This window comes from Ursus americanus, chromosome 17 (genome assembly GCF_024610735.1).
Source record: "Ursus americanus isolate L20-20 chromosome 17, mUrsAme1.1.p, whole genome shotgun sequence".
In the NCBI taxonomy this organism is placed as follows: domain Eukaryota; kingdom Metazoa; phylum Chordata; class Mammalia; order Carnivora; family Ursidae; genus Ursus; species Ursus americanus.
Window position 1 is genome coordinate 17,706,396 of NC_142143.1, and position 27,436 is coordinate 17,733,831.

General features: G+C 46.7%; 1 protein-coding gene across 5 annotated transcripts in view; it reads left to right on the forward strand.

The window, feature by feature from the left end:
- NT5DC3 (5'-nucleotidase domain containing 3) overlaps positions 1-27,436 on the forward strand; it is a 74,843-nt gene that overhangs the window by 21,009 nt on the left and 26,398 nt on the right. For all 5 annotated transcript variants that reach the window (XM_087868803.1, XM_087868804.1, XM_087868805.1 and 2 more), the window contains exons 3-12: positions 7,230-7,304; positions 7,971-8,026; positions 13,783-13,873; positions 14,778-14,915; positions 16,924-16,984; positions 17,412-17,514; positions 17,659-17,760; positions 19,901-19,982; positions 21,065-21,151; positions 25,842-25,982. In XM_087868803.1, the coding sequence (XP_087724929.1) occupies positions 7,230-7,304; positions 7,971-8,026; positions 13,783-13,873; positions 14,778-14,915; positions 16,924-16,984; positions 17,412-17,514; positions 17,659-17,760; positions 19,901-19,982; positions 21,065-21,151; positions 25,842-25,982 (936 nt within the window). The remainder of the gene's footprint in view (positions 1-7,229; positions 7,305-7,970; positions 8,027-13,782; positions 13,874-14,777; positions 14,916-16,923; positions 16,985-17,411; positions 17,515-17,658; positions 17,761-19,900; positions 19,983-21,064; positions 21,152-25,841; positions 25,983-27,436) is intronic.

The window sequence follows — 27,436 nt, forward strand, 5'->3', positions numbered from 1 at the left end:
AGCAAGAGGGTGAGTAGCACCCAGGTACCAACGGTGTAGTCCCCACATGGTCCCCGGTGGAGTCGGTCGTGTGAGCACAGGAATTACGTGGCCACCTGCTGGAGGCCTCTCCACACGTCTGAACGAAGAGCCAGGGATGTGTAGAGGGAATTGGGAAAACAACAAAGAAGGTGACGGCTCAGCAGAGACGGTTCAGAAGGAGTTTGTCCGCAGAGGTGGGCTGGGGACGGGCAGATAGGTAGGTCTGGGAGAACTAATGTTTTATCCCTGACTTACCCATGAGAATAATGTTTTATACTACTGGGCTACATGTCGTGTAGTCTAGCCTTTGTGCTGTCCAAGACGTCTCTTTTCCCAGGCCGATTGTTTGTGGTTTTTCAACCATTCTCATTTGGCCTCCTTTCTGGTCTTTTATCATCTTAGTTACCATTCTTTGTGTGTGTGCTCTGGTTTATCCCTCTCATATGTGAGGCCCTGAACTGAAGAGATTACTGCTGGTGGGGTCTGACTAGTGTGGAATAGAGGGAGATTATCACCTCCCTGGTTCTGGATTCCATACCTTTATTAATGCTACCGAAGTTTCCATTAGTTTTGGATCCTCGCCATTTGATGCAGTATATTTCCTGATCCCCTCAGCTTTTGGTTATCAGTGGATTTAATAAGCAACTCAGTTTCTACTCGTTCAAAATGCAGAAATGGCATTTGCCAAAAATAACCTTCCCTTTTGCTACTAAGCCAGCAGCCAGCAGCCAGCTTTCTTTAGTTATGGCCACTTTACCACTTGTAGACCCATGTAGCCACTTGCCATCCAGCTGCACTTCTCTATTTGTTCAAGAGACTCTCTTCGCCCTTCACAATGGGAGTGAAAGCAGAATAAGAATGAGGCGGTCCTGCCCTTGCTGCCTTGTCTGCCAGCCTGCACCGTCTCTCCCCCACCCCACCAGGAGATGGAACTGAAGGGGTGCTGACATTCTAGTCCTCGGTCATCTGTGGCTTTTGCTGTGACTTTGGTATCACTTATAAAATGAAGGTCTTTTTATTAACAGCCCTGTTGATTTTCTGCTAGATGCTGAAAGCCCAGATTCTAGAGCCTGACTGCTGGTGTCCAAATCCTGAATTTCACTACTAACTTCTCAGGGAATCTTGAGAAACTCACCTCATTTCTCTGAGCCTCAGTTTCCTCGTCTGTGAAATGGGCACAGTAACAGTACTTTGCTCACAATGTCATGGTCATAATGAAATGAGTTAATATATCTAAAGTGTCTGGCAGGTAGAGAACACTCACTAAATGTTAGCTGTGACTAGCATTTTTCTCTCAGACGCGTGACGACCCTGCAAATAGTCTGTGTTTTATAGGTGAGGACACTGAGGCTAATGGAAATGAGAGAGTAGCTCAAAGCCACGAGATCAGTAGGAGGCAGAACCAGGATTTGAACTTAAATCATTTTCCAAGGCATAAATGTTCTCTCCTTTATTCCTTGTTGTCCCTTGTGGGGTTAATAACACCTTTCATTTCCACCCTTTTGTTCATATGAAAATAAAATATTCATGAAGGTAAAAAATTTGTGAAGATAAAAAAATGTATGAAATTTGGGGGAAAAGAGAGATGACATAGGTGGGGAAAAGAAGGTGCAATCATTCTGATTAGAAAAGCTTCTGGATTTAAGATCACTGAAATTTCACTCCCATTATGTCTGTTTGTTGCTTTGATAAAAGAGATCAGTCATAACACTAATTATATCAGGCATATTAATAGAGTCAATTATGCTTATGCAGATTTTTCTCTTGCTCTGATGAAACAAAATAATTCTTCCAAGATGCATTTAATTTGGTGCCATTTTTCCTGCCAAAGACTAAATGTACTTGTAGAGATGGGAAGACATCTGCTTTTGAGAGGTACAGTAATAGAATAGTAAGTTTGCAATTGCGCGGCTTCCCAAAAAACAAACGCAAAAGTTCTAGCCCCTTCTTAATTACGCTTTTTTTTTTTTTAGAAAAATAAGTTTTTACAAAAATAGAATAAAATATAGGTTAATGATTGTATCTGCATTTCTCTTTCATGGGTGCACCAAGACATATAAAGGGGGTGTTAAGAGTTCTTGATTTCGCCGCCTAGATCCATGCCCTCATCATTCAGTGGCATTGACGTTCGCCGGTTTTCCAAATCCAGAGCCCAGCATCAGCCGTGACCCATCCCGTTCTCCTGTATGCCATGTCTGATCTGTCCGCAAACGCTATGGGTTCTTGCGCTCTCGTCTTCTTGGTGAAAATAAATTGTTAATTTTTGGAGGGTTTTAGGCTTACGGACAAGTTGCGAAGCGAATACGGAGAATTCCTGTGTCTGTATCCCATGCCTGGTTTCCCCTCTTGTGCCCAGTTGATGTTACTGTGGTCCATTTATTCTTCCAAAAGAACCACATTGGTCCATCTTTATTAACTAATGTCCGTACTGGATTCAGATTCCCGTAGTTTTTACCCGACGTTCTCCTGTTCCAGGGTCCCGTCCAGGATGCTGCGTTACATTTAGTTGTCACTTCTCCTTAGACTCGCTTTGGCAGTTTCTCACAATTCCCTGGTTTGTGATGACCTTGACACTTGTGAGGAGTACCAGTCAGGTATCTTTTTAGGATGCCCTCTCTTGGGATTTGTCTGACATTTTTCCTGTGGTTAGACTGGGGGTTCTCGCCACGTCATGTCAAGGGTGCATGTTGTCTGCATGACTTCCCACTGATGGCATTGTCCTTGATCCTGTGCCTGATGTCTGTGTCTAGGGTCTCTGCAGCGTGAAGTTATGCTTCCCCTTTCCATGCTCTCCTCTTTGGGAGGAGGTCACTGGGCAGCTGTGAGCTCTCTTTTCACTCAATTCGGAACGTGTCCTAACTCTATCCCCTTCTTCCCCACGGCCACCGCTCTGGTCCAGGCACCATCACCTTCCGACCATGTGGCTCCAGGACCCAAAATGCCCTCGAGCCCTCCCAGCACACTTGGAATGACAGAGAAGGCCTTCCGGTGCTCCCAGCCCCCCCGTTTCCTCCCCACCTGCCCTCACCTCTGCTGCAGCCACACTGGTGTTCTCGCTGCTCCTTGAACTGCCACCCACTCCTGCCTTGGGCCTCGGCACGTGCATTTCCTTGGCTTTGGAACATCCCTCCTGGCCCCAGGCAGTCTGAGGCCTGGCTCCTCATCTCCACCCCCTCCCCCCACCCCAGATCTCTGAGCTCTCACACTGCATTTGCTCTGTAGTGCTTACCACCGGGAGGCATTCTGCTGGGTGTTTGTCTGTGGTCCACGTCCCCATGGTAGAGTGTAAACTCCTTAGGGGCAGAGGCTGTCCGTTCTGTTCACTGCCGTATTCCCGGGCCCTGGCACAAAGTACACAGTTAAGTGAGAGTGTTGTGCTTGGTGTCAAATCACCAGTCAGATGCAGGGCGCCCTGCCCTCACTTCACATTTTGGGAAGACTTTAGAGAACTTTGTTGTTGTGCGCTTCTGCCCTGCCTCTGGTAAGACTCATAATTTAGGCTACTTAAAATATCAACCTGAGACCTCTGAAAAGCATATATTTCTAGGTGTCTGGACCTCAGGAACTCATGGGCAGTGTTGTGATGTTGAGGTTACTAGCTGTCTCGAGAGCTCTGTAACTTGCCAGAAAGGGGGCATGCTGGCCTGCCGCAGAGCAGAAGGAGTGACCCCCGCACCGGGAGCTCCCAGGTTCTTCACGCTGTGAGCTCTGCTTGGAGCTGTGAGGGACATTTCTGTAGCACCTTGCTCTTCCTTCGTCCCCACACACTAGCCTGCTCGGATTGTGTTTGGAATGAGAACAAATCCAGGTAGTGAAGGAAACTAGACTGGGCCTAAGTAAGATTTTTAATAAAAATCCCCAGTGCAGGTCTTTTATCTTTTCATACTCTTTGTTCTGCTTTTAGAGACACCAGTAATCTTCATGACACATGGAGTGAGTCATGTTTTTCAGGCTGGTGGAAAGTTTATCAACTCTGATGAATCCAGAAAATCTAGCCATGGGCCCCTGGAGAGGAGTGTAACCTCCTGGCTGATGGGAGCAGCTCTGGCTTCCTCGACGGGAGAGGACCCTTGATGGTTATTCCCGGAGATGGATGCCGCACACCTGTACGTGTGCCTGCACGCGTGTGTGCGCGTGTGTGCCTGAGTGTGTGTGTGTGTTTCTGTGTGTCTGTCTCTCTGTCTGTGTTGGAAAGGGACCCACCATGAGGACAGTTTTGACTCAATTGGTTGTATAGGGAAACATAATTTAGGGGCAAGAGTGGAACATAGAAATCACCCCAGTCCAACCATATCATTTTCCATACAAAGGAAGAGGCCTGGAGGGGTTAAGTGAGTGGCCTGAAGTCCCCTGGGAGAGTAACAAAGGCTAGAAGAATGGGTCTAAAAGTCCAGGCCCCCCAGTTCCCAGTCCAGCAACACAGCTCCATGTCATTGTGCACTTGCTATGTGCCAGAGACTGCCCCGCTGCCCGCATGCATCCTTTTTTTTTTTTTTTAATTTTTTGAAGATTTTATTTTTTTATTTTTATTTATTTATTTTTTAAAAGATTTTATTTATTTATTTATTCGACAGGACAGAGACAGCCAGCGAGAGAGGGAACACAAGCAGGGGGAGTGGGAGAGAAAGAAGCAGGCTCATAGCCGAAGAGCCTGATGTGGGGCTCGATCCCATAACGCCGGGATCACGCCCCGAGCCGAAGGCAGACGCTTAATCGCTGTGCCACCCAGGCGCCCCTGAAGATTTTATTTTAAATAATGGGTACACCAACGTGGGGCTCGAACTTACAACCCTGAGATCAGGAGTTGCATTTACTTTGGAGCTGAGAAAACCGATGCTCAGAGAGACAGCGACTTTGCCAAGGTCACCCAGCTAGCACATAGTAGGACTGGGATTCGATGCCTGGTCCTGCAACCCTGGGGCCTATTCTTTGTGATGACAAAGATGTCCATTCTCCACGTCTGCCATAGTCCCTGGACCCCTGGGAAAACGCTGTGTGTCTATCAGGAGTGGCTTCCCCAGACCACACAGCTCTGGGGCCCATGGGTAGGTGCATGGCCGTGTCTCACTGTGCCGTCTGTGTCCTGCCGGGGAGTCCGGATAGGCCGTTCAAAGAAGGAGCCGCCAGACTTTCTGGCAGTCCGAGTTCAGAGGGTGTGCACTCTCTTATTCCCACGCTGTCTCTCAGCTACAGCGGCCAGCCCTGCCCTCCTCACCATGAATCCCCTGAACAAACTCACTGGGCCCTCTGAGGCGGCAGGTCCCGCCCTCCCGGGGGGGGGGAGGAGCCGCTAGTATGGTGGCTCTGGGATTGTTCAGAGTTGATTGCAGGGGGTTGGGGTGGACCTGGATTCAAGTACTGTTTATCCAACAGTCAAGGGGACGTGAGATGCCCTGCCTCCTCCGTGCTGGGACAGGGAGGAGTACATAGAATAAAGACACAGAAAGTGTCCGAACAGCGTGCAGCCCGTGGTTCAGTAAAAGCACCCCTCTCAGGAACATTTAAGTATCCCCCCCAAGTCCCGCCCATCCGAGGTGTGCAGACCCTCGGCCTTGCTTCGGGAGGTGGGACCGAGGTGCCGTGTGCGGGGTTCTGGGGACGTGTGTGTGAAGTCTGTTCATGAAAATGCAGAACCGTACACAGTGTTCAGAATTCTTGGAAACGCCCCTGAGTGGAAATAGCATTTGGTGATTTCTTGGCATCCGTGGCAGGTGTTAGATAAACGAGCTCGGATGTGACATTTGAGTCAGCGCTCTATGCAGCCTGAACGCGTGCTGCGTGCCGTTCTGCCTGGCGGGGGCAGGAAGTGTTCCCACACGAGCGTGCCCCTGGCCGTGAGAAGTTAGTACTGTCATGCAAAGTACTGCGCATCTTGATAGCTGTCAGGGTTTTTTTTTTAAGTGGGGGAGGGGCAGAAGGCGAGGGAGAGAACCTTAAGCAGGCTCCACACCCAGCACGGAGCCCAGCGTGGGGCTCGATCTCACAACCCCAAGATCATGACCTGAGCTGAAACCTGAGCTTAACTGACCGAGGTGCCTTTAGCGATCTAGATTTTTACTTATGCAGTTTACATGGTGTTTGGAAGGAAGATCCTGGTGCCACAGCCTCTCTAGATTCAGGAATACTCTTCTGTCCTACAGGTCTATACTCCAAGGGCAGGGGGAGTGGGGAGAGCAGGGTAAGGGGCCGAGCCTGATGCCCTGCCCCACCACACCCCAGCTGTGTGGCCTGGCCACACTGTTTCTCTCAGTGCCTCTGGTGCCCCGTCTGTAAAATGGGAACGGGAGGGCCTGTGTGCCGTAGCAGCAGACTCTGTGCTCAGTACCTTGGTGCTGCCAGCGGGTAGCTGGTGTTCTAATTCTGAGATTTGGGGAGGGAGGGAAGGGCTTGGATGCCTGGTCTAGCAGATAAGAACAGAGCTGGGATTTTTGCAGTTTGAGGAGTGGTTTGCTAATAGGAATTACAAGGGGAGCCTAGCTGCCTCCAGAAGTCATGCACGTTCTGAGTCAGAGTGTTGGAGCAGTAACTGGCTACCACATGCTGAGAAAGGGCCCTCTCGGCCAGAGGGGGAGGGAGGCCGTACCTGACAACAGGGAGGTCCTTCCAGCCCTTGGGGAGCGAGCAGCGGCCCACTGTCCGGATGAGACAAGCAGTGCAAGCTATATGGAGGGGGCCCCCCTTTGAAAAGTTTTCAGCTTGGTCTCTTCGTGAAACCTGGCAGTGGGGCCGTGCAGGGGGCTGATACATTGAGGTGCTCAGATAGGAGCTGAATGGGTGGTTGATAACGTGTTGGAAAAAGTCGTGCTTCTCATAGAGGGGACGTTCCAGTTCTTCATCCACCGCCTTAAATACAGTAGGAGGAGGTGAAGTCTTGGAGGTGGAAGCAGATGTTTTTCTGGGCTCCTAGGGGATCTAGGGGTCCAGGGGCAGAGGGAAGGGATGGGCGGGGGGAGTTCAGACGAAAGAATCTGGGGTCGGGGGTGAGGCCTTACCTGTGCTTGGGCGGATGAACAGGAGTGGGGTGGAGGGAGGGCTCTGTGACCAAGAGGTCCTTTGTCCAGAAGCAGAGGGCCAAGCTGTGGTCTGTCCTGACCCCATCTTCCCACCAAAGTGCGTCAGCCACTTCAGCTTTTGTGAAGGGACCAAATCTGGACACTGTTGAACTTAGAACATTGTTCGCTAAAACTGATTCCTTTCTTCTTTCTTAGTACCCGATGGAAATCAGGAAGTATGAGTATGACCCAAATTTTGCAATTCGTGGACTTCATTATGACGTGCAGCGGGTAGGTCTCATCGCCACGTTTTTCTGCAGTTTAATGGTGTTTGGGAATAACGTACTCTTGGTGCTTTTCTTTGCTGGACACAGAAATTGATTTTAAATTCCGTTCCTTGGGGCTGCAGAACTGAATTATTAAAAAACATCTTTGGGTAAAGTCTTTTGCAAAAGACTGTATTAGAAAAAAATGAATGCATTTAGCTATTTGGAAGGACTCTTTATTTCTAGAAGTCGTTTTTGGTGTTTTGAGGAGGAGCCAGTTGTCATATTGTTTTTGCAGATCAGTCCTTTCCTTAACAGACTGCACAGTGCTTTTTGCTTTTTTTTTTCCTGAAGATTTTATTTATTAGAGCAAGTGAGCGAGAGAGGGTGAGCAGGAGTGGGGGAAGGGCAGAGGGAGAAGCAGACTCTCCACTGAGCAGGGAGCCTGACATGGGACTCAGTCCCAGGACCCTGAGATCATGACCTGAGTCTAAGGCAGATGCTTAACCGACTAAGCCCCCCCAGGCGCCCCCACAGTGCTTTAACCAACAAGCAAGCCTGTCAGACACATACAGTGTGCTGCTTCTCCGTGTCAGCCTGGTGTTGATAGGGTTTGTAATGACACCTGCAATTCTTAAATGTGCAGCTTGCTGTGCATTATTCACCCACACATGTGTTTATGTTTTTGAAGGCAGTATTGATGAAGATTGATGCTTTTCATTACATCCAGTTGGGAACCGTCTACAGGTAAGAGTAAGAGGAGGTGAATTATTCACTCATAGTAACCAAGTGACTTTGGGTTAGACATCTAAGACCCATTGACTGCTTGGTGATGAAGAGGGTTGTAGTGTGTGTATTTATGATTTATTCACTCATTCATTCAAGAACATTTATTGGGGCCTGTTATCATCCAGATCCGAAGGGCTTGGCTTTCAAGGATGCCCCGAGGAGCTCGGAGTGTAAGTTGGAAGGCACGTAAATAAACCAGTGATTACACTCCATGGTGACCAGGGTGATGATGGTGTTTAGACCATTAGGGGGTGCTTTGGGGGGGAGGAATTTTGGAGAAGGATGGGCTCTCTAGGGGTGCCCATCTGCCAGCTGAGTGGGGGTCCTAGAGCCGAGGTTTTGGGTAGGGGTAGGGATGCTGGGGTGAAGCAGCGGGTTCTTGTTCCTACCACAGCAATTGAGTAGTTTGGATATTAAGACCTCCCCCCCATTTATTAGAATTAGTAGAAGCATTGAGTCCAAAATCTGTCACTTTGAAAATGAAGGATTTTGCCTTTTCTAATTCTCGAATTTGGGGGAGGATTTAGGAGTATGGTCCTTGTACTTTAAAAAAAAAGGTGCCTGTCTTAGGTTCTTCTCTCACAAACTCTTTATTAAAATTAATGTTTTTTATCCAAGTTAAACACGCGCACAGTTCCGAAGAGATAGTGCCGAGAGCGTCGTGGCGGACCACAGTAGCCCTGTCCCCCCTCCCAGCCCCTTTACACTCTTTTCATTTGTTTTCTTCACATTTTTCTTCCTATTTCTAAATAATGTGCTCATACTTCTGTGTCCCAGTTTATTAATTCTGGACGTGGTCTCTGCCACGGGATAGGACTTGGTGCGCGCACACGCCGCCCCTTCTGCAGGCTCGTCCTTCGAGCCTCGTGCGGGTCCCCGTCTGTGTGTTTCTCCATGTTTGCATCATGACTCTGCAGGTCGTGTTCCCTCTTTCTCCATGTCATGCCCGTGACTGCTTTCTTCTGTGTACAGTGCTTGCTTTTTCTTAGCTTTAACAATAACATCACTTCTTCCCTGCTTTGTTTTCTGTAGAGCGGTCCCGCGTGTTTTCTAAAGGCTCCATCACCAGTATCATCCATGTATTTATTTCCCAACAACGCAAATGTTTTAGATACTCTATCAGTTACTTTTGTGTTTAATTGACTACCCCTTCTGCTCTGATCTTCTCTGATGGCTCATCCTGGGTCTCTCTGTTCCCTGATGCCCATCTCTTCCTCTGTCTGGCTTTACTCCCTCATTCTGCTGGCGCACATCACATCCTCCAGGAGCTCCCCAGTACCTCGCGGGGCTGAGCCTTTCTCGGGGGGGTTTTGGCGGCTAATCAGTTTTTTGCATTGGTGTCCCCTTGCAGGCCCCTGTTCTCAGCCTCCTGAGCCAGGAGGCTCCTTCTCATCTGCTGTCTGTCTTCCATGAAGATGTTGATATGTCTTGTCTACTGTCTTTGTTCTTATATCCTTTCACTTTTTGAATAGTGTTTATATATATATATATATGTGTATATATATATATATACACATATATATATACTTTTTTTTTTTTTTAAGAGAGAATGTGTGTGTGCAAGCGGGGTGGGGAGGGGTGGGGGGGAGGGGGAGAGAGAGAATCCCAAGCAGGCTCCACACCCAGCACAGAGCCCAACATGGGTCTCAATCTCACGGCCCTGAGATCATGACCTGAGCTGAAATCAAGAGTCAGGTGCTTAACTGACTGAGCCCCCCAGGCACCCCGAGCAGTTTATTCTTTTACTAATTTTAATAGTGTTTCAGGAGGGAGAAGAGATGGTAGTGTTGATGAAAATAATAATATTAGTGATAATAAATAGTGACGAGTATATATTAAGTCTTGCTGTAGCACAGACACTGTCATAAAGGGTTTTTTTTGGGTTAACTTATTTGATCTTTTAAATAACCTTATGAGGTAGGTACTGGTATTAGTCCAGAGTTGTTAAGTAACTTGCCCAAGGCCACACAGAAGTAGAATTCAGACCCAGGTGGTCTGGTTCTGGAGTCTGTGCCCTTGGCCTACATGAAGCATGGTTTTTGTGAATGGATTAGGTTAATGAAATCCTTCACCAGATCTTTCGAATCTCTTCCTCCGTCTGTGTTCCTGCTGTCAGCTCCCTGGCTCAGACACTTAATCCTTTTCTCTTGGGCTCTTGGAGTTTTCTGCAGTGCGGTCTATCCTGGACATTGTTGCTGGACTGATTCATGTAAAGCGTTGCTCTCAACAAACGCTCCTTCTGCAATCCTGGGTAGCTCCCACTGCCTAGAGAGTGGAGCCCAGACCTCTTAGGTTTCTCACCAACCTTCTCTAAACCCGTATCTTACTCTTCTTCCACATACAGCTCTTTCACTTCCTGGATCAATTAAGACTGTTGGTTACAAGTGACTGAGACCCGACTCAGACTGGGTTAACCAGAAACACAGCATTGGCTCACCTGTTGTGTGGTCTAAGGGACAGTGCCTATTGCAGGCATGGCTAAGTTGATGTTGTCAGAACTCTTTCCATCTGTTGGCTCTCTCCCTCTGGCTTGGCTCCAGGCAGGCCCCTCTGCTTGGAGACCCCTGGTGACACCCCCCAGCCCCAGGTCAACAGGAGCAGAGGACGGTCTCTTCCCAGCAGTTACAGCCAGTCTCGGTGTGCACGGGTAGGTGCACACGCACATGTATTCCTCTCCTCCGAGGTCTCCTTTCCTGCTGCTGGCCATCTGCTCATGCTGGCGTTCTACCAGGGTGCAGTTTTCCTTCCTCGTTGCTTCTTGAAATCTCACCCATCCTTCCTTCAAGGCTGATTTGTGCTGGGACCTCACCCCGTCTCAGCCCGACATGGCCTTTCCCTCCTCTTCTCAGACCAGGCATCCCTACGGCTCCTAATTGTCTTGTTTCTTCTTCTATAGGTAAGTTGTTAGGGAGTATGGACAGGGAGTTATGGACAGGGCTAGGCAGGAGAAGCCAGCCGAGGCATTTGCAGGGGAAGGAGTGTCTGGGTTTAGGACCTGGGAAGGTCGCTGTGGCTCCAGTGCTGAGGGGATGTGGCAGGCTGAGGCAGCATGGGTGCGTGTGTGGGCTCTGGAGTCACAGTTCCGCAGTGTGGACCCCAGCCTCACTGCTCCCATGTGTGTGGCCTTGAGCAACTTCTTGACCGTCCCAAAGCTTTGGTTTGCTCCCCTGTAAACTTGGCATGATTCCAGTGCCTGTCTTAGTGGTGGCTTGTCACATAGACCAGAGTGCGTCTGGAGCAGTAGAGGCACGCAGAATGTCACTGCTCTTTCCTTTCCCTTAAAAGGGGTACAAAGGAGGCTCATCCTCAGCCTTGCCCATTTCTGAGACCTGCTGTGGGTCCCCAGCTCCTGCATCAGATTGAATTTTGTGCTGTGGGCTGTGGGAGCGAATGCCACAGGGCAGAGGGGGAGGCAGACTGTCACCGCAGTCCCATTTTGTACCCACGAGTTAAGTTCTGATTTGGGACCTCGTGAAAAGCTACGCTTGTTATCACAGGCACAGCGGCCAAGCTGTGCTAGCCCCCGCCTTATGCTCTTCTGTATTTAATAGCTCACCCACGCTTCTCAGTTATGTCAGGGGACAGGTACTGTTACGTTCCCCGTTTTAAAAATGACACTGAGACCCAAAAAGGTTCTAATGCTTGTCCAGGTAATATCCCTACTGATTAAGGAAGCTAGGATTTGAACCCCGGGCAGACTGTTTTAGATCTGCGCTCCTAACCTTTATATTTCTCACCACCACACGGGGCCACGTGAAGTAGTCTGCATTTTGATCCTCGCTCTGGTTGAGGCTGCATCCGGGTGCGGCCGGCCTTGCCCCAGAGCCTGTGGCCACAGTCCTGTGGGGTGTTGCACCTGCCGGAGCCGCCTCCTGCCGAATTCGGCTGGCTGGAGCACACTCGTCTCACCACTGCTTTCGAGCTGACAGTCAGTAGTTACTGGGGCAGCTTGGGAGCCTTGAACCTGTCTTAGGGCAGGGCCTAGTGTGGGGGCAGGAAAATGACTCACCCAGCAGAGTTCTTTGACTTTTAATAGTTTCTTTCTAAGTGTCAGAGCCTTGGGCGGGTGCACACGTGAGCAGGAGCTCTGCCCCAAGGTCACTGCCCAGGTTGATTGGGTGAATGATACAGGGAAGTGAAGGCCTTCTTTGCTTTCAAAGGCTGGAAGTTAAAAGAAGTTAATCAAGATTGGTGAGGGGCAAAATACAAATGAATCCCCTTGGGTATTTTTGAAAGTTCTATGAGGGTGGAGAATGGAGGAGAGAGGCTGAAATTATATTTTCATTACACTTACATATCAAATATAAATTATATTTTATTTTATTTTTTATTTATTTATTTTTTTTAAATTTTATTTATTTATTCGACAGAGATAGAGACAGCCAGCGAGAGAGGGAACACAAGCAGGGGGAGTGGGAGAGAAAGAAGCAGGCTCATAGCAGAAGAGCCTGATGTGGGACTCGATCCCGGAACGCCAGGATCACACCCTGAGCCGAAGGCAGACGTTTTAACCGCTGTGCCACCCAGGCGCCCCTATATTTTAAATGTATCTTAATGTTGGCCAGGTGATTTTGTAAGATAAGCATCCTGTTCCTATTAGTGACTGAGACTCTCAGGGCAGTTTTCATACTCCCACTGTATGTAGCACTGGGTGGGCTTCCCATCCTTCCTTCTGTGGTCTCCTCACCACTGTGTCTTGTTTCTCAAGCACCTTCCCTAGAGAAGCGGCTGGGGAACAGACATTTTTCTTGGTGACACTCTAGTGTGGGCAGTGCCAGGTGAGGAAATTCGAGAGCATTAAATCCCCAGTGAAACCACCTGCTCAGAGTGCCGGCGGGGGACACAGAGGGGAATGCCGGGTCACGCTGACTCCAAAATTTATTTTTCTCTTTGTGGAGGAGCTGGATTCATGTGCAGATTCTGCCCCGGCTGCCGGAGGCAGGCAGATGGCAGATGTTACCCTGGCTTTTTATAGATGAGGAAGCTGGCCTTGACTGTCACATAGCATCTGGGGTCATCCCTCTTGGAGGTGGCATCCAGGCTTCCTGCCCTGTGTCACGGGGTTTAGTTCACCCAAGCCTCATGCGTGGCTTTTCCTATCTCAGTGCTGACCTTCTTAGGTCAGAGTATCAGAGGGCAGGAGGATGACAGAGACAAAGCTAGCCTTTCTCTTCCTAATGTATTAAAAACATAAAAATGGAAACATAAACCCATCCCAAAGCAAACCCTACCCCCAAAGCAAAGGAAGGCCTTGTACCTTGTTGAGAGAGGTGGTGTGATATTAGTGGTTGAGGACCCTGGGCCCTAGAGCCAGAAAGCCTCGGTCTGGTCCTGTCCCACCACTTCCTACTTTGGTGCCCTTGGGTGAGGTACGTGACCTTTCTGGGCCTCAGTTGCCTCTGCTGGGAAATGGGAAGGTGTTAGTGCTTCCCTCCTAGGATTGCTGAGAAGTAAGTGAATGACCGTGTGGAATTCATACCTGGCATCTCTAGTAGGTGTTATTTTTCCTGCCCTTATTGCCCACAGAATGCTGCTGGTGGTAGTAGTAGTAGCTTCTTGCCTGTTATCTGTAGCAGTTGCCTGCGGCACATCTTGCCTCCTTGTGACAGTGGCATCTTGCACCTGGGCTGAAATATCCCAGCAGTTGCCAGAGGTCTGAAAGTCACTGCTCTCGCTAGTTGAACCTAACAGCACTTCCTGTGATTTTTTTCCAGAGGCCTCAGTGTTGTCCCCGATGAAGAAGTCATTGAAATGTACGAGGGGTCCCACGTGCCTCTGGAACAGATGAGCGACTTTTATGGAAAGGTAATGAGAGATGATTTATTTAAAGCAGGCTGTGAGCAGACATGGCCTGGTAGAGTTAGGATCTCTCTGAGAGCTCCTATGGAACTGACAAGGGAGTTTGGGACTGTTTCGAGAGGCCCTGGATTTGAGAGAGGCTAGTATGTTGGCATCTCTCCTAGGCCCTTCAAGATTCCCTTTCTTAGCGCTTTCCTCCCTACCTGATGAAGGTTCTTTATATGCTTGCCCCCACCCCTGTCTATGATCTCCCACTCCAGGCGTGTCCCCACTTTCTGGATGAAGTCAGGTCAGGTGTGGTTGCCTTCTCTGAGATCGAGGACAGCAGGTCACCCTGTGCCTGAAGGGAAACCTCTGCTTCTCTGACTTTTGTGGTTCTCTTTGCTTTCTGATTTTTTGCTCCTTGTCTTACCAGGTGTGCTCTTATTTGCACCGTCAAAATGCAACGGAAGATGCCCAGTCAGCTGGTAAACTTAGGGTTACTAGTTGCAGGCATTCAGAGAAGGGCTCTTTTTCAGGCTCATTATGGCTGCGGGGAGGCACTCACATTCAGATTATGTGGACTTTTATGCCATTCCATGGGCAGTATTCTACTTGCCGGGTTTCCTCTGTGTCTGACAGGGGAGTGTGAGCTGGATGGTAGAGCTTACAGGAGCATGAAAGAGTAGTTAGATTTTTTGGAGGGAAATCAGGGCATTTCCTTGGATTTCCCAGTTGTGCTTAGAGTACAACGTCAGCTGTGCTGGGAATGATAAGAAACAAGGCGAATGCTTCTACTTTGTTATTGTAACAATTGTCCTTGGGGAGAAGCATCTAGATGTTGATGACCAGAATCCCCTGGGGTAAATGTCAAGTCTGGCTTTGCTGTGGTGTTGGCCTCTGTTTCTGACCTTACCTTCGCTGCCTGCAGAGTTCTCATGGAAACACCATGAAGCAGTTCATGGACATCTTCTCCCTGCCGGAGATGTCCCTCCTCTCCTGCGTGAACGAATACTTCCTCAAGAACAACATCGACTATGAACCTGTCCATCTGTACAAAGACGTCAAGGTGAGAGGCGGTGGTGCCATGTCTCGCAGAGGGTTTTAGCAGAAGGGACAGCATCGTTAGCCTCCTGGGTTAGGCGTTTGAAATAGTCCTTTGCCTGGGATCTCTTTTATTTATGGTTTTACCCTGAAAATTGTTAAGAAAGATCTTACATCAGGACAATTGGAAATCAGTCTACTTTTGTGTTAAAAGAAGAGGGCGCTCATATTGTTATCTGGATTTCTAATTCTTGCTGACCACAGGCCAGGGCCAGTGCATCTGTTCAGAGGGGCGAGTGGTGGCTGAGGTCCAGCCTGACCCAACTCACCTGTGAGCCTGCCTGCAGAGGGGGTGACTTCACATGGGACTGCGGTTGCCCAGAGCGGGCCTTTCTCTTGTACACGGAGGTTCTAGGTGGGCCTTCCCAGCCCTGCAAAAGCTGTGCGAAAATCCAGTCGGAGAGGCTTATAGACAGCTATGAGACTTACATGTGCATATATGCACATCATTTATATAGCTTTGTATTTATGTATGTTGATTTATAGTCACCTGTGTTTGTATTCTTTGAGCTCTCTGAACTTCTTTCAGTACTTAAAAATATGTTCATGTATTAATATACTTATTATATACATATATGTCATATACATATAATACATATTTATAAGCATGTATTTCTATATATATATTTATATGTGTAATATATATTATTTAAGTACTTATACTTTTAAGAGATCTGTATTTATATACCACAGTGTTTTTATTATATGCTTATGACTAATTTTAAATTTCAAGTGCCTTAAATCATGGGTTTTAGGAAGATGGAGGATGAAGTCTAGTTTCTCAATTAGTCTGCTATAATTTGAACTAAAATTAAATATTTAGTTTCTGTTCTCCTTTTTGTGTGCACGAATGCTCTAAGAATCTTTAAGTATCACTTGTAGTAAAAAATAAAGAAAAGAACCACTTGGAGTTCTATAACCCTTGCAGTCATGAGGAGAGATGTTTCTTTGTTACCACCAATAGAGAGCACTTAGGTATATTCCAGGCACTGTTTCTCTGAGTGCTTTCTGCATATGAACTAATTAAATCCTCACAAGAATGCCTGGAGGGAGGTACTATTATTACTCTCATTTTATAGATAACGAAATTGAGGCACGGAGAGGTTGAGTCCCTTGCCCAGAGTCACATAGCTAGTAAATGGTCGAGCCGAGATTTCCGGCCAGGAAGTTTGGCTGCAGCTTGCTCTGAGCCTGTCTTCTGCCAATGTGAAGCTGAAACAAGCCAGTAGTAGAAGGTGGCTGAAGTCAAGTTTGCAGTCCGGAGGTGCTCACTCTTGATAGAAATCTCCTACCAGTTTTCTAAGGCTTATGGCTCAGTTTTGCCTGCAGCCCAGTCTCCTGCTGTAGGCTCCCGGAAGTTTCCCTGTGCCTCCACGAGAGCCACCTCTGCGGTGGACCTGCTCAGTGCCCCCTGAGAGTGGTGCTGTGCTCTGACACCTGCCGGGCACCAGGCTGCCACCGCCTGCGGCCTGTGAGGGGTTCGCGGCCTCCTCTTCCTCGTGTCTGCCAGCCGCACCACGTCTCTGCCTGTGCTAGCATCTCACTGACCGCTCCTCAGCTCACTGAACCGAAGAGCCTGGCATTGGTCTCGGCCTGTCTAGATTAGAGAACCTGCTCTTGGGGTCTAGGGAGGGCTGCGAAGATGAAAAGAGCAATAATTCCCTTTGTCCAGATACCCTGGAATCGTCTGTTTGTGATAGTGCATAGAAATTGCCATTTGCCATGTGGAATTTTATTCAGAATTGTTCACACAAGTTATCTCCCCCCAGCGACCCTTCTGAAAACTGCCACTGTCGCCATGGAAACCCAAGTGTTGGCCGCCTGTGCAAAATGGCCCAGCATTGAGATTGCATTGGGTGCCCGGATGGCCGGGCTTCTAAAGACGGACATCGTCACGAATGCCGTTCTGCTTATCCTGTTACTCAGGCTGTCTCACTGACCGTCTCACTGATTAGAAACCTCTCTTTTGACAGGACTCAATCCGAGATGTGCACATCAAAGGAATCATGTACAGCGCGATCGAAGCAGATATTGGTACGTGGCCAGCATTGTCATGAAGGCCGCTTCAGCCTGTCCCTTTCCCGGACCACGAGCTGGCGTTATTTTCATTCCTGGTGCCGAGCCAGCGCTCAGGACCTCTTCCCAGGGCAGCGTGAGGGCCGTGCTTCCTCGCACCTCAGACGTCTCCCTCCCCTTGGTCTCAGAACTCGCCCTAATCCCCACCCAAAAAGACGTGCTGGCCTGGGCAGCAGGCATGTGGTGGGTTCCCTTAGACCGAGGAGGCAGAATCTTGGTTCCTGATGTACCAGCTACTTCGAGGCCAGCCTGAACCACGCTTCCTTAAGACTTTTCTTCCCCCAAGTGCCCCGATGCGCCAGACCCAGAGGCCCCGTTTAGTGAGCGCTGCAGACCGACCCGACTTCACGCTGAGTCCGTGTGTGCGTTTTTGTCTTGCTCCTAGAAAAATACATCTGCTATGCCGAGCAGACCCGCGCAGTGCTGGCCAAACTGGCCGATCACGGCAAGAAGATGTTCCTCATCACCAACAGCCCCAGCAGTTTCGTGTAAGTGGTTGTGGGTGTCCCTGCTGCCGTCTGGCTCACGTCTTGTCTTCCCACTTACCTGCACAGCTGAAGATTTGAAAGCAAACGTTGCAAAAGTAGTGAATCCCTTTCTTGTTAGACTCACCGGCTGACATGTTGTTTCAGGGACAAAGGGATGAGGTATATTGTTGGAAAAGACTGGAGGGACCTCTTTGATGTGGTCATCGTTCAGGCCGAGAAGCCAAACTTCTTTAACGATAAGCGGAGGTGAGCATCTGTCTTTCTGGGAGAACTAGACTGTCGTCCTTTGCTGCCGTGAATGCTTAAGTAGTGTGACTTGGTGAAGTCTAGTTGGACAATCAGAAGCATCTGACGTTATAGCTTTTGATTTTGAACCTTCTAGCAAGGAGTTACAGGGTGGGTGGGAGTGGTGCACAGCGGACGGCTCGTACTTATTGAGATGGTTCTCACTTCAGCTGGGGCACTTCAGTCCTGGGGGCCAGGCTCTAAGAAAAAGAATGACAGCAATGAAAAAGCCAAACTTAGTATTACGTCATAAGTTAGACCTCTTGACGCAGATGTGTTTTGAAGCGTAACAAAACAACAGCAACAGCGAATCACCTGGGGGGTATTTTTGGTACATACAGCTCTCGGTGGTGCATTTAAAATTACAGCTGGATTTCGCGAAGCTCAGGTGTTGTGTCAAATGGAGTAAATCTCTACCAAGACTTATGTAGTGTCTTCCTGCCACAGAAGATAGAGGAGCGGGGAAGTTGTGGGTTATGATGGTGACTGGGGTGTGCTCTTAGCATTAATAGGTGGGGGTCAGGGATCCTAAAATATATATTTTTTTAACATTTAAAAATATTTTATTTTTTTAAAGATTTTATTTATTTATTTTGAGAGAGAGAAAGAGAGAGAGCACGAGCAGGAGGAGGGGCAGAGGAAGAAGCAGACTCCCCGCTGAGCAGGGAGCCCAACGCAGGGCTTGATCCCAGGACCCTGAGATCATGACCTGAGCTAAAGGCAGACGCTTAACCGACTGAGCCACCCAGGTGCCCCTACAATGTTTTTCAATGTGTGGAACAGACCTCTTCACCAAGAGTCATCCCCCACCTCCCACGCCCATTTATTTTGTCTTTGTTCCGCATGCACGGAATACCTCCGTTCACCCCTGTGTTATTTATAATGATGAAGCTCAGAGACAACCTAAAGGAGCATCCGTGGTGGGGATATTAGACAGTCATTAAAAATGATGTATTTGGGGGGCGCCTGGGCGGCTCAGTAGGTTGGGAGACAGATTCTCGATTTTGGCTCAGGTCATGATCTCAGGGTCATGGGATCAAGCCCTGCATTGGGCTCTGTGCTGAGCATGGAGCCTTCTTTGGGATTCTCTCTCTTCCTCTGCCCCATCCCTGCTTGCGTGCTCCCTGTCAAAAAAGAAAAAGATGTATTTGGGAAAGAAAGCAGTGAGCATGTTTTATGACTGTTAAAAACACGTATGAAAGAGATTGCTCACAACATTAGAGAAAAGAGATACAAATCAGTATACACAGTGATCCTCATTTATGTTCATAAAAAAGAGAAAGATAACAGATGTTATCTTTATAGACTGAAAGACACCTCCTGAAATGTTAGGTGTTTGTATCTGGGCACCTGGATTAGGGGTCATTTCCCTTTTCTTCGTTCTATTCTGCATTTTCCAGATTTTTTGCAGTCAGTTTAAATTTTTCTAATCACAAAAGCAATCCAAATAAATGTTACCTTAAAAAAAGGCAAACGGACCCCACATACTTTGGACTTTTATTTTTTTTTTCTTTCCAATTTTAAAGATATAATTGGCTCTCTTAATCGATTGATGAATTAGGCCGCATCCCATCTAGCAAGGAGAGGGGAGCTCCCTGAGGCCTTTATTCTTACTCCCATTGTCCATCATAAAGTGATTTGTCTCATCCTCAGATTCGTTTTGTGTCTGAAGTGGCTGGATTTCAAGCACCGGGAGGGACATGTGTACTAAGGCGGTTTTTCCATAAGCTGTTTTTGTGAAGCAGATTTTCTGCATGATCAAATACATTTTAGGAAATCTGGGCTAAAGAATGTTTCTCTCCCAGGAGGGCTTTTTAGAGTCCTCAGGGACTTTTTAAGAGGGACCTAAGTAGTGCCTAGTGTTTTTCAAATTTATTTGACTGTGGAGTTCTTTCCTAAATACCTTTTGGATCCCGGGGTCTGCAGTTTGGGATGTGTGCACTGGACCAGGGGTTGTGGTGGTAGAGTTTGGGTCCCAGGCCTTTTCCAGGTTTGTGCAGTCCCTTTCCGTTCCCACTGAGTAACCGACTGTGTGGTGTTTGCTAAGGAGACACCCTGCACGGTTCCCACAGGTCACGGTGTTTCCCCTTTCTGTTGTTAGACCTTTCCGGAAGGTGAACGAGAAAGGTGTCTTACTCTGGGACAAGATCCACAAGTTGCAGAAAGGCCAGATTTATAAGCAGGTACTTCATGACTGATTTTTCCTTCTTGTTCCTTTGCTTGGTGGTCAGTTAGAATGATAACAGCCAACATTTGTCGAGGCCTACTGTGTGCCCGGCATAGTTCTGAGTGTTGTTCTGCTTGAATTGGCTCTTTATAACTTGGCAGCAAAATTTAAACTTAAGTCAGTATATTTTCAGTGTGCTATGTCTAAATTAACTCAGAATTGAACAGTCCTTAAAAATAAAATTTAAAGCATTACTTTCATAGTATATACAGTTTAAGATGTTAGTAGTAAACCTTGGATATTTGTCTTGAAGAATCATTGAATCACATGGTGTATTACTCACTTTAAATTAGTGATTATTTCCTGATGAACTGTGTTTTGTTATATACAGTTTCGATATATTTTGGTATCAATAAAGATCTCAAATGTTTGAATAAGTGATTGAATCATTGACCATTCTTGTGTTACTGAAGTTTGTTTTATCTCATCCTTTAAAGTTTTTATATTTCTGTAATATTTATAAAATCATGAAATTTTATAGGATAGTACTACACAGTTAAAAAATTTTGATACATTCCTGGTGGATTTATAATACCCTGCTGGATTTGGCAGTAAGTATATTTTCTAGACCTTGAAAGATTTGCTTTGAAATAGAGCCATCCCACTACTAGGAAGTTAGACCAAGGAAATTATTAAGATGTAGCTAAAATTTTGCTATAAGAATATTTACCATGGGTTACGAAATAGGTTACAAGGTAAATGCCTAACATCAGGAAATTGGTAAAAGGAATCACGGTATTTCTCATGTACTGAAATGGTAGGTTAGTATTTATTGACATGATCATAGAATGTTCAGTGTAAAAAGATCATTACAAAGAGGTATATACAATATGAATCATTTTTGGAAAGTGCGTTTGACTTAGAAGAAAGGTCTGAGAGATTTCACACAAAGGTGTTTTTATCTTTTATGTTTTGATACATAAATTATATATAAAAGCAAAGTTTTTGTTAAGGATTTAATAATAGATGTTTTGGGCCACAGGTTATATAGGTTTCTATCTCAGATGATATAATATCTATATTTTTCTATTATTGCAGGGCAATTTATATGAATTTTTGAAGCTTACTGGATGGAGAGGATCCAAGGTGTTGTATTTTGGTGACCACATATACAGTGACCTGGCGGTGAGGAGCCTTTTTTTCCATTTCTTTGTTGGGGGACAGATGTGTTAGTCCCACTTCCTAAGGAATTTTTCTTTTGTTTAAGACCATTTTTATGCTTTCATAAAAATGAGGACTAGGTCGCCTTTTTAAAAAATGTCTAGGGGCGCCTGGGTGGCACAGCAGTTAAGCGTCTGCCTTCAGCTCAGGGCGTGATCCCGGCGTTATGGGATCGAGCCCCACATCAGGCTCTTCCGCTGTGAGCCTGCTTCTTCCTCTCCCACTCCCCCTGCTTGTGTTCCCTCTCTCGCTGGCTGTCTCTCTCTCTGTCGAATAAATAAATAAAATCTTTAAAAAAAAAAAATAAAAAAAATAAAAAATGTCTCCTTGTTTACAGAACAGAATGGATCAGGGGTATAAAAGAGGTAAATTTTGTTTTGAAATGATAGAAATCAGCATTTTACTCAGGATTTATCAAAAAAATCTTTCCATGTAAGTAACGGTAAGAAATAAATGCCAGTGTTCTTTTCTTTTTTATCCTCTTATTTAACATCAGAGGCAGACAAAGAATTCGTAAACATTAGGGTGGCTTTTGCAAGTTCAAAAACTGGCACTTCCAGGAAACAAGCTATAATAAGAAAGTGAGGCATTTCATGTCCACTGGAATAACAAGAGCGGCGTCGCAGGACTTGAGTTATGATTTAATCTATAATAGGAACAAGACCGAGTCAGTCACATTTCCTGCCATGCTTGGCTCCTGGTGCAGTGAATTTCTGTTTGCTCAGGGAGCCCGGGCTAGTTGCACCGTGCACGATTTGCAAAGTCTCAGTGACGCCCAGTGTCAGCAGAGTCACCAGAGCAGGGGCGTGGCTGGCGGTCGAACTCCATTATTGGTATTTCTGAGCATGTGGACCCACATGAGTGTGGTCTCATGTTTCTGTCCCTCTTGTGTCCGCTGGCCATCCAAGCAGTGAGCTGTAACGGGCTGTGCAGTGAGGGACCATCTGGGAAGCGTTTTCACGGCACATGTGCTGGAGTCCGAGGTCTGTGGCCTCAGACTGCAGACTGTCTGGTGGAGGTGGGGGTGGAGGGGGGGTTCCAGTGCCTATGTGCGGAGACACTCTTCCCAGGTGATTCCAGCACATGCCCTGCATGGTCACGTCTGTCCAGTGGGCTGTCTAGTGGAAGGAATCATGGGCTCAGAACTGGAAGACAGGTTTTCATCCCACCCCTACTGTTTTTAGCTGGGTGACCTTACATACATCCTCCAAGCCCCGATGTGCTCATTTGTGAGAAGAGTGAAGTAAGATGATATATGTAAAAGTGCTTAGTAAAGTAGAACTATAAAGTGCTACTATAAGGATGTCGGGATTACCAGAATGTTTGGCCAAGTGACATAGTGTCACAGACATTTGCCTCTTGCTAAGTGGTCTTTGGGCCTTGCTGAGATAACTGTGTGCTGCCCTGGAGGTATGTGGGTACAGGGCCCCATGAAGGCACACACACACGTCCAGGTCCTAGTATTATGAGAGGTGCTCACCAGGTAGTAGTTTCTTCAAGTGTGGTCCCTGCGACATCAGCATCACCTGGGAAACTTGTTAGAAATGCAGTTTCTCAGGCCTCACATCAGACTGCTGAGTCAGAAACTCTGGTGGGGCTAACCATCTGTGTTTTAAACAGCTTTTTACACTAAAATTTGATATCAGGGTAATACTGCCCTCAGAACAAGTTAGGAAGTGATCCCACCTCTTCAGTTTTTGGAAGAGTTTGAGAAGGATTGGTGTTAATTCCTTTTTAAATGTTTGGAGGAATTCACCAGTGAAACCGTCTCTCTGGTCCTGGGCTTTTCATCATGGGAAGGGTTCTGATTACTGATTTAATCTCTGTACTCATTAGAGATCTTTTCAGATTTCCTATTTCTTCATGAGTCAGGCTTGGTGGGTTGTGTGTTTCTGGGAATGTCATCTAGGTTCTTCAGGTTGTTGGTGCACAGTAGTTTGTAGCTTTTACAGTTCTTTTTATTTCTGTAGAATTGGTAGTATTGTCTCTACTTAAATTTCTGATTTTAGTAATTTGAGTGTTCTGGGTTTTTGTTTGTTTTTTTGTTTTTGGTTCCTTATGGTGTAAAGTTCGGTTGTTAATTTGGGACTTTTTTTTTCATTGTACGTGTGTATGGCTATAAATTGCCCTCTGAGTACTGCATTTGCTGCATCCCGTAGGTGTTGTTATGTCGTGTGTGTGTTTGCATTTAAATTTGGCACAGGGTATTTTCTCATTTCTCTTGTGATTTCTTCTTTGACTCATTGTTTAAGAGGGTGTTCTTTTATTCCCATATGTTTGTGAACTTTTCAGGTTTTCCTTCTGCTGTTGATCTCTAGCTTCACTCCTTGTGATTAGTAAAGATACTTTGTATGATTTTAAAATTTGTTACGACTTATTTCGGGGGCTAACATCAGGTCTGTCCTGGAGACTGTTTCATGAGCATGGAGGAAAACGTGCCTTCGGATTTCGTTGGGTGGCGTGTGCTGCACATGTCTGTGAGGTCTGCTTGTCTTCATTGTTGTTCAAGTCCTATATTTCCTGATGCGTTGTCTTCTGTCTGGTGGTTTTTCTGTTGTAGAATGTGGACTGTTGAAGTCTCCTGCTGTTACTGCAGAGCTGACTATTGTTTCCTTCAGTTCTGTTCGTATTTGCTTCATGTATGGTGAAGCTCTGATGTTTGGTGCGTATATGCTTGGAACTGTTCTATATTCTTGGTGAATTGACCTTTTATCATTATATAATGTCGTTCTTTGTGTCTTGTGACAGTTTTTAAGGTCTGTTTTGCCTGAAATTAGCATAGCATCCCTGCTCTCTTTTGGCTACTATTTTTATGGAGTCTCTCTTTAATCCTTTCAATCTATGTGTGTCCTTAGATCTACCATGAATCTCTTGGAGGGATGCCTGGCTGGCTCAGTTGGTGAAGCATGTGACTCTTGATCTTGGGGTTGTAGGTTTGACTCCCACATTGGGTGTAGCGATTTCTTAAAAACAAACAAACGAACAAACAAATAAATAAATAGAATCTCTTGGAGCATATAGTTGGATCCCATGCCAAAGTTTGAAAACCACTGTTATAAAGCGGTAAGATCAATTCATTAACTAACATGTCAGAAATTATGTGGCAAAGCACATTATCCTTCAAGGGAGTTACCTTGAGAATGTAGATACTTCTAATGTTGCTGCTGTTTCTCAGAACACATTTGGGTGCCCCTTTGGGATAGATTTGAGAGCCAGGTTGACGCACAGAAGAGAATCAGTTTTATTATTAGTAATTTATTATCACGTACTTTAGTCTTAGGAATGTTGCAGATGACTTTTTACTTATTTTCAGAAATAAAAGCCACCTTCAAAAGTTCGCCACCATTGGGAGTATTTAAAAAGGTTGTGCTGTAGGTTTTTATATATTATAGGAGAAGGAGAAATACTGAAAGGTGTAAAAAATTTCAATGGGTGAAGAAGGTAGGCAATAAATATCCTTAGCACTTATGGAGCAGGGATTCTGGCTTTAGGTGAGTAGCCAGTGAACTTTTAAAATTGTATACCTTATACCACTTTATTCCTTAAAACCTCAAAGCTTTCCTTTATTCTTCAGAGTAAAAACCTGATTTCCTACTGTTTCCTGCAAGGTGCTGCTTGATCTATCCTTCTCCAGCCTACCTCTCTGAAGGCAGGACCTGACTCTGCCCTCTCCTACTCTGCTGTAGGCTCCCTGCCTGGCTATTCCCTTAAAACTCTACCTCCACGCCCCCTACCCCAGCATGTTCCTGCCCCAGGGCCTTTGCACCTACTGTTTTTTTCAGCCTGAATTGTTCTCCCACACATTTGCATACTTTCACTCTCCTTCCCTTCTGATCTCTGCTCGAACATCACTTTATTGGCCTGGTTTTTATAACCACTTTATATACAATGGTAACTTTTTTCCTTTTTATGCTTGTTATTTGACCATTGTATTTATCATCACCTGCCTTTGTATATTTACTTGCCTATTTTTTGCCTGTATTTCCCATGAGGGCAGGGTTTTGTCAGGTTTTTTTTCATTGTTTTATCCTCATTGGCTAGAACAGGGCCTGGCATTTAGAAGTATTGGATAAATATTTGCCAAATGAGAAAATGAATGTTCACTTAGTATGGTGATTGTATATCTTAGATTTCCCAGGATGTATCTGTTGACAGATATTCTGGCTTATTGTCAAATCATGAGATTACTATATTTGGAATGAAAAATGTGATCATGTATGTGTTGTAGGGTCATTCCAAGTCTGAGATTCTGTAATTCCCCATAACCCACAAGGCCCTGCACACAGTAGGTGCTCCCCAGTGGTCTGTGGACGGATTGAATGAAGACCTCCAGTGGCTTTTCGGTGGAGCTTCTTTCTGCCCCTGACCTAACTGTTGTTTTACGGACCATGGTTAATGATTTCAGACCCTGTGTTTCTGCAGGGACTGTGATTCACACAGTTATTTCCAGAACAGAAACTTTCTTTGGGTGTAATGGTCAAAGCCTGGGGCTGACTTGGTTTTAATTAAATGTAATTCACTGAATTTGGCTTGGTTAATAACTAACCATTACAATGAAGTAATTCGGCGGATGCCTCTTGCATCTGGGAAAGGGAATGAGATGGTTTAAATTCTGTCGAGATGCATGTTGACTTGTTGTGATTTTTGTGATCAGGATTTGACTTTGAAGCATGGCTGGCGAACTGGTGCGATTATCCCGGAGCTGAGATCCGAGCTCAGGATCATGAACACGGAGCAGTACATTCAGACCATGACCTGGCTGCAGACCCTGACCGGGTTATTGGAACAGATGCAGGTTTGGGATTTTTTCTCTCTCCTCCTTTTTCTTTAAGTCTGAAGTTAGTGCACTAATCAAAGTTATTTCAGATATTTTCTTTTTTAATTGGGGTTATAAAGTATGAGGTGTACAGCATCCTGCAGAGTAGCTCCTGGGGTTATTTTGCCACTGAGAGCCTCTGCCGGCTTCCCGGAAGAGAGCTTTCAAAATGCCCTGCGAATTCATTTAGAGGAGGGCATATCAGCAGGTGTCTGTGTAGCTTCCCCTGTCGGTGGAAATACCGTGTCCCCGCTTCCCCACTAAAGCTCTCTTGGGAGATGTCCTGTGGGTTAGTGGGGTTCGGGAACCTCTGCTGATGTGTGGGACTAGTCCTGCTTCTGCCTTTGGCCTGCTGTGGGACTTGTCCTTTCTGGGCCTCAGTTTCCCCATCTGTAAAATGAAGGGTCCCGTGGGATGAATACCTCAGGCTAGGCATCACGGCTTACCGGAGAGGGTCTCAAAGCAAAAGTCACCCTCTCTGCATGCAGTCCGTTTGACTTTGAAGACAATACCTACAGTTTGCTGGCTCACTGGAGTTCGGTGGCAGTATTTTCTTTGTGTAAGTTAGGTAGCCAGTTTTGGACAGTCAGTGAGGAATGTTGTTTTTGGTGATTTTCCGACCCGCAAAAGCTGCCCCTCTCTTGTCTCTGTGACCCACTGCCAGTCTCCTGAGACACCTTGCTTCCTGCTTGGTTCAGCTGAGCTGGCCTGCAGTCATCCCAGCGTGAGTGCTCTTTTAGGGCAAGGGGCACGATGCCCACTCTCTTGGCTAACACCCCTGTAGCTTCTGGCCACAGCCTGTGACCCATAGTCTGCCAGCCCACTTTGGGAATGGGCAGGGAACTGCCTGGCCTGGCCCATCTGGCAGCCCTTGTGGAGGCAGCTGGCCGTGAGCTCAGGCAGAGCCGTGAGGAGTGACCAGCCAGGCCCTTGCTCCGGGACCCACACATTCCAGAGCATGGGACCGCGCACGTCCCCCAGGCCTTGCTTCCAGCGTGCTCTGCCCACATGAGTTCTTGGCTGGTCTGTGATGAGGATCTGCGATGTTCCCCTTACCATGTTTATCTGTGAGGTGATTTTCTAAAAATACGAGGCATCCATTCTGGGTTAACATAGCTTCAAGTCTGTACATAGGTCAGGCAATAATAGTAGTTACTTTTCACATGCCAGACGCCGCGCCCACACACATGAGTCCTTCAGAGTCCCGGCTCTCCTTTGCAGGCAGGTACAATTTTTTCACTTTAGAATAAGAATACTGGGTGTTTGAGAAGTCAGGCAACATGTCTGAGGTCATAAAATGACAAAGCAAGAACTTGAACTTAAGGCTGTGTGATGCCCAAGTCCGTGACTTTGAGCACGACGTCAAAGTGCCTCCCTGCTCTTAGGTTTAGAAATCTCAGGTGTGGCAGCGACTCCTTCCCTCGGGTGCTGTC